The sequence below is a fragment of the Rhamphochromis longiceps genome, linkage group LG1 (assembly GCF_057381845.1).
Source record: "Rhamphochromis longiceps isolate RC_006_pf linkage group LG1, R_longiceps_female_GT1.1, whole genome shotgun sequence".
NCBI classification, from domain to species: domain Eukaryota; kingdom Metazoa; phylum Chordata; class Actinopteri; order Cichliformes; family Cichlidae; genus Rhamphochromis; species Rhamphochromis longiceps.
Genome location: NC_140557.1, coordinates 22,690,567 through 22,697,650, shown reverse-complemented (window position 1 = coordinate 22,697,650; position 7,084 = coordinate 22,690,567). Strand labels below are relative to the sequence as shown.

Here is a 7,084-nt window from a genome sequence, read left to right as displayed (position 1 = left end):
CAGTTTGGGTGCCACTGCCCTGAGTGCCCACAGGGACCACTTCGCATCTTCTCCCCAGCTCCTCTCTCAGCCATTTGTATATTTATATATACCAGGATTTCAATTAAAGAGCCGGTGCACACTGGAACCATAAAACCAGTCACCAATACTGTTAATTTATGATGTTTGTGGCATAAACATTACATTGGGTGATGGTCCAATCATTTTTAAGCAGTCCACATGTTTGTTTTGCCGAGACCTGGGAGAACAAGCCTTGAGAACAATTTACAAAAACTAAATAAATAAAACTTACATATTGAGATTGCCTTGTTAGACTTTGGATAGGGGTCACTTTAACACAAAATTTCAATAACTTAATGGCACTATTAGTGATCAAGTTAGCAAAGGACCCAATATGCAGGCCAAATGCAGACTCTCAGGTTGGCAATTAAAAATGAACTTATGCAAAACTTAATGTGGTGGGAAAATCCTATGACTAACAAAAATTCAAAAACAAAAACAGCAGCTAAAGAAATGCAAAGAATTAGAATAAAAAGAAACCAGAGAGCGCAGAAACAAGATGGATGTGAAGAGGAGACGATAACAGAGACAGGTTTGACGCTTAAGGTACAGAAAAAGAAAAGAACAACAACAACAGTTGAATAATGATGAAATTAAACCAAATAAGAGACTGTTTCACAGTGTAGGTGTGTGGAGTGTTGAGCAGAGGATCTGAACAAAAGATGAGCTCTTTATTGGCTCTTTAGCAAATCCAAAATGTAACATAATCCAAGGAAAAATTCCAAAAACACGAATTCGAAACCTGCACAGGGAAGCTAAACCAATAACGTACACGGATAACTCACTGGTGGACTAAGCAAAAATAGCAGGAACTGGAGATGGGTGGGGAACAAGCCATAGCTAAATAAGATTAACAAAGGTAAAAGCAATCCATTCACCAATCAAGAAGTAAAAGTGGGAAGAGCCACCACTTAAAACTAAACGTCTTAAGAAATACACAAAGGAGACTAATACAGACATGGTTATTAACACTTCACAAGAAGTGCAAGACAAGAAAAGACCAAGATGCTGCCGCCCCAGCAGACCGCACTGTAAAAGATGGCTGAGGCCACCACAGAGTCATAGAAGGTCTTCAGAAGTGGGCCCTTCACTCCAAAAGACCTGAGCATCTGCAGCGGGTACAGCATGCTCTGCCTTTTCCTGTAGAGAGCATTTGAGTTGTGAGACCAGTACAGTTTATTGTTCAGGTGAACACCAAGGTACCTGTAGCTATCCACAGCCTCAATATCAATACCTTGGATGTTTAGTGGCTGCAGTGGAGGATGTTTGTGCCTGCAGAAGTCTACCACCAGCTCCTTGGTTTTACTGGTTTGGATTGGTTTTAGTGTTGATCTGTAGGTAGTTCTGCTGACACCAGTCCATAAAGCCTTAATACTAAATAGTGACTAAAACTTAAATGCAACAAGTACATGAAGTTTAAGATTGAAGATAACAAAAAAAAATCAAAACAGGAATCGAAAATCAAAATAATAATAATCAGGGAACCAAACAGAAAACGCTTAACCCACTACTGTAGGGTTACACAAGCATCTCAGGGGTCTGTGAGTTAAAGCAGTGCATTGAAGATACAGCATATTACACTGTACTGCTTATTTTTTTCTCTCTTTTCTGATAATAACTCGATAATAACTCAAAGCTCTGTTTCCAGAAGGTGCTATAGATAAAACCTCTAAACAATGTTACTACCGAAAGGTGATTCATTTTTGAACTCTTTTAATGGCACAGGAACATGAATGGTTTGTTAGTGTATACAGAAAGACCATATGCAAAAATATTGTTGAAAAATAATACAACCCTGTATGTAAAAGTTGGTTCACTGTGTGAGATACGTAAAAACAGAATGCAATACTTTGCAAAATGTCTAAATCCTTTATTTTTTTTATAATGGTTAAAAGACAGCATAAGAAATGTTGACACTGATCAGTAAACCACTGCATGTCATTTGAAAAGCTTAAACTGAGAACAAAAACATATTAAAAAGGGCCAAGTACCTCCTGTTGCTTCAGAAATGATGTTCATTTTCTATTATTAATTTTGCAGCCTTACAGCCCTGTGCCTGCATAACGTCATTACCACATTAATATGCCTGTTGATAAGCTGAGCTGATAGCTTGCTCCACACTGAATATAAGTACAATAAATAATTCTAAAAGATGATTGCAAATTTTGGAGAGTCTTTAAAGTCAGAATCAGAAATAAATCAGGAAGCAGATTGTAAAATTGACATAAAAATGTATTTTTAACTGACTCGCTAACTAACTGTGTAGACCACAGCTGATCCATCTTGAACTTTATTGTGTGTAGAAAAAAAATATTGATGTGTTTTCACATCAATTATAGTAGCAGTAGTTAAGTGACAAGGACAATTTTCTCTACAAACACCACAGCCTCAGGTTTCAGACAGAAGACAGCACTGTCACCCAGTGGCTGCACCTGTGCATCACAACTGAGTCAACAACTAAAAGCGCTGCCAGAGATGGGGGAGGCTGAAATCTGACACAGAGAAGCAGACTGGAATATGTTTAAGAACACTGATGCTTTGTGTGTCATACACTGGAAAAATGGGACTTCTTAGCACTATCATTAATGAATATATTTTAACCATTTTGATTACTTTGGTCAAATTTGTGCTAAATAATCAATTTGACAATATACTTTAGGATGGTTGCTGGTGGTAAAGAGGCTGAAAATAAGAGACGGAGGACCAAAGCCCACACAGCAACAACATGAAAAATTTCTTGTCCAAAGTATCCTGGCATCTTGTTCATGAGTAAGGGAGAGGGGAGATTGAAAGATGAATTGGTGCGGTATCTGCAGGAATATGGGCACTGTACTGGTCCAGTGTGGTGAAGAGAGACCTGAGCATAAAAGCGAAGCTGCCAGTTGACATTCCTACCCTCACGTATGGTCATGAGCTCTGGATAATGACTGAAAGAACAACGCTGTGTAAACAAGCAGTGGAAATGAGCTTTCCCCAAAGCATGGCAACGTGAGATGTTCTGGCCATGTCCTACTGAGAAGAGGCCCTGGGGTAGGCTCAGGAGACACTGGAGAGATTACTGGAAGTGCCCCGGGGTCACTGTAGCAGAAGGACAACTGACAGTATTTGGTTTTAAAAAATGTTTCTGTGGAAATGATGGACCTGACACCAACAGCTTTTGCAGTTTTACACGTTTTTTATTTGTTCAGTGTTTTTTCAATGGGCAACTTTCCTGCTTCCCCGCTTGTACCACACACACCACCCCACCTCAGGTCCCGGCACATCTTTTACAGGGGAGACGTGATCAGTTGATGGAGCTCAGGTATCTGAGCAACAACAAATTTGGGCTATTTAAAACACCATGTTTTCACTAACTCCAACACTAGAAGCGTCTTCATGCAGTTTTATTCTCCTGTAAGTCAATGAGCTTTGCGCTCAGTACTTGTTGGGAAGACCCTCGGGCCTGAAATGGTTGGGATCATTTCCGTCTCGCCCCCAACGGTTTGCCGCCTGATCAGCTTCGGAGTCCTCAGCGCCATGACCCAGTCTCTCCTGCACCCACTCTCTGGTGTTACTAAAATGGAAATAGACAGTGAATCCACCTATCTTCAGTAAGTACGTTTCAGAACAACATCAGAAACTGAAAAAATGAGAGAAGCAGAATTAGCAGCCTTAAAAAATTAGTGATTAGTTAATCAAAAATACAAATGAATTTCAGTAAAGTAGATTGTCAAACCTGATAACCTCAGCAGCCCATCTGCCTCCTGCTCCTCTGTGTGCAGCATCAGAGTTTCCTCTGGCATGAAAGTATTTGTCTGAATCTTTCCAGTTGGCCTCCCTCATGTCGCTGTAGGCTCGCCACATATCACCAGCCCCTGATCAGAATGACAGAAAACAGTACTGATAATAAATAATGACAACATTCGCAATTAAAATATCAAAATCTGAGAAATATGACAGATTGTTGTTAGGTATTTAAAATGCCATATTTCTAACCTTTAGCTGCTTCAATTGGGAAATTATACCACTGGGCATTGGTTTCCACAATTAGAATGAGAAAAATCCCAGCCACAAGCAACTTCATGGCTGCAGAAGTCACAAAATTTAAATCTAAACTGCTTTTTTTTTTTACACAGTTTAGACAAATCTTTAGAGCTCACTGAATAACTTACTACTGAGGGACGCACTGGTCTTATATTCTGTTCTGTACGATCATAGGATTACTCAATAATGGAAAGTTTTGGTCCATGTTTACAGAAAGGAAAGTTCAGCCAAACACACCAGGCACCAGTTGTGAAATCGCAGGTATTCACAGCTGTGGAAAAAAAGAGCAAGCTTCATGTAAACCAAAACATCCGAGGGGTTTTTTGCTCATCATGAAAAATCTCTGTTCATTCCAATAAACTCTGCTGCCTTACCTTTATCAATGTATGTGCAGCAATTTATTACTATTAAAGTTATTTATTCATTTTTAGATGTGTTAATGTTTGCTTCTTTCTAGTTTCTTCTGGTTATGTCGTCTTGAATTCAGAATGCAAATCCAGAGTTGTCAGGAAAATTTGGACAAAAATGATTGTTTATGATGTTGTTGCTGCTGCTGTTTTTGTCACTGATGCCTCAGGACGTGATTTTGCGCGAGAGAAAGTCATGCACATGAGCACAAATGCACATATATATGTGTCTACTGGTACACGCTGGTGGTGCTACTGCTGCATTAGTTTGTGTGTTACACTTTACTGGAAAAAACCTATATGGGATTTCTTAATAAATGTAAAAAAGATCTATTGCAGTCTATTGCGATCTCTTTGTCTGTTTCTTTTTAAAACATATGCATGTTAGTTTAGGTTTTTGGTTGTGTCAAGGCTGCGTCTGTGAATTTAGTTTTGTATTTTCCATCCATCCACATTTTGCCACATACTTATATGTCCGTGTATTCTTTGTAGTTATTTTCTAAACAGTTTTTATTGTTAAAAGCAGTTAAATCAGGTGGAGGAAGTGGTTGGGGAAAGGGAAGTCTGGGCTTCTCTGCTTGATGAGTCACTAGATTTGTGGTAGAAAATGGATGAATGGATGGTTGGAAGGCATATGGTGAAGGCATCAAAGCATCATTAGACAAGATGAAATAATAAAATTAATACAACTTGCAAACTAAGGATATTTCATCTCTGTCTTTATGTTAGTTTGATTTTCCCAGTTCAGAAAATAGTTTCAAGTAGCTTCTGTTTTTCCTCAAAAGTCTATGTTTTATTTTTATTTTAACTGGATATTTTTGCACATCTAGTTTTAGTTTTTATGTTAGTTTAGCTATAACTCTTCATAGTTATAGAAGACTAAAAGAAAAATATATTTGTTACTCATAATAGTTCATAATCTAAAAAAAGGAGAAGCATACAGTTATAAGTCAGAATGAAGGTAATGTAATGCACAATTCAGAGGCAACCTGCCAAAAATGCTGTAGCAGACCTCAAAGGAATATAAAGGAATGCTCACTTCAGTGACCTGAAGCATCTTTGTAGAAGAAAGAAGAGAGGATCAAAATACCGCCACAAATAATGACAGGGGGTAATATGTCACGTGTTGTTGTTCATCTGAATTTGTTATCATCTTAAATAGACAGTGAAAATCTTACTTTCCAAGCTGCAGAATTTAGAGTTCATCTTTAAAGTTCACTGAATAACTTGTTTACAGGAACACTACTATTTTTATTCTGTTCAGAAACAAGCAGGGTCAGAGAGATGAAAGTTCAGCCAAGCCCACCGGTGTCCTGAGTGTGCAGCTGCAGGTTGGGGTTGTGGTGGGGATATTTAACCTGGCACTACTTTCTGTTCTTTTTAATGCTGTTCAAATCTGCATTGAATCCATAAGGGTCAACAGGATATGTTGTATTTAAAACAGAAAATCAATCTACAGTTTATTTGATCAAAAAACCAAACTATTATTTATTTATTTATTTTGCTTTGTTTTATGACAGGCTTTGATGCTGACAAAAACACTGCTCTGTTTTGAGCAGTGCTAAAGGTTCAAAGCAGCAGATGGCAGTAGAAGCCTACTGATTCCTGGCAGAGAAATAACTGTAATTCCTCCAATCATGTCACTATGACATGACATGATATGACATGACATGTCATAGTGACATATCTTACACTGAAAAAAATCTATCACACAAATTCCTATATGCATGTATATATCATATTTATTTTTAACTTCCCTCTCACCCCTGTGGGTGGACTTTATCCGTGAAGCTCAGATTCTCTAACAGAGGCCCGGGAGCTTGAAGGTCCTACACAGTCTCTTTGCTGCTCATAGGCCTGTGCTCTTCTGGACAGAGATCTTGGATGTCATTCCTGGGATCTGCTGGAGCCTGTTGCCCAGTTTGGGTGCCACTGCCCTGAGTGCCCACAGGGACCACTTCGCATCTTCTCCCCAGCTCCTCTCTCAGCCATTTGTATATTTATATATACCAGGATTTCAATTAAAGAGCCGGTGCACACTGGAACCATAAAACCAGTCACCAATACTGTTAATTTATGATGTTTGTGGCATAAACATTACATTGGGTGATGGTCCAATCATTTTTAAGCAGTCCACATGTTTGTTTTGCCGAGACCTGGGAGAACAAGCCTTGAGAACAATTTACAAAAACTAAATAAATAAAACTTACATATTGAGATTGCCTTGTTAGACTTTGGATAGGGGTCACTTTAACACAAAATTTCAATAACTTAATGGCACTATTAGTGATCAAGTTAGCAAAGGACCCAATATGCAGGCCAAATGCAGACTCTCAGGTTGGCAATTAAAAATGAACTTATGCAAAACTTAATGTGGTGGGAAAATCCTATGACTAACAAAAATTCAAAAACAAAAACAGCAGCTAAAGAAATGCAAAGAATTAGAATAAAAAGAAACCAGAGAGCGCAGAAACAAGATGGATGTGAAGAGGAGACGATAACAGAGACAGGTTTGACGCTTAAGGTACAGAAAAAGAAAAGAACAACAACAACAGTTGAATAATGATGAAATTAAACCAAATAAGAGACTGTTT

The 7,084-nt window shown here is 38.4% G+C and overlaps 1 protein-coding gene across 1 annotated transcript; it reads right to left on the bottom strand.

The window, feature by feature from the left end:
• Positions 1-3,193: 3,193 nt before the first annotated feature.
• On the bottom strand, positions 3,194-4,169 carry LOC146678714 (serum amyloid A-5 protein-like). The gene is made up of 3 exons (XM_085402672.1): positions 4,036-4,169; positions 3,776-3,914; positions 3,194-3,613 (listed from the first exon to the last, which is right to left on the bottom strand). The coding sequence occupies exons 1-3, from the start codon at positions 4,121-4,123 to the stop codon at positions 3,475-3,477; spliced, it is 366 nt and encodes a 121-aa protein (XP_085258798.1). The 5' UTR covers positions 4,124-4,169; the 3' UTR covers positions 3,194-3,474.
• Between the last annotated feature and the right edge of the window lie 2,915 nt (positions 4,170-7,084).

Bases quoted from the DNA above. Each gene is read 5' to 3' on its own strand.
- LOC146678714 (XM_085402672.1), bottom strand. From the start codon at position 4,123: ATGAAGTTGCTTGTGGCTGGGATTTTTCTCATTCTAATTGTGGAAACC. The intron at 3,915-4,035 runs GTTAGAAATATG...CATTCTGATCAG, and splicing joins CCCAATTGAAGCAGCTAAAG to GGGCTGGTGATATGTGGCGA. The intron at 3,614-3,775 runs GTTTGACAATCT...TTTCCATTTTAG, and splicing joins TGGGCTGCTGAGGTTATCAG to TAACACCAGAGAGTGGGTGC.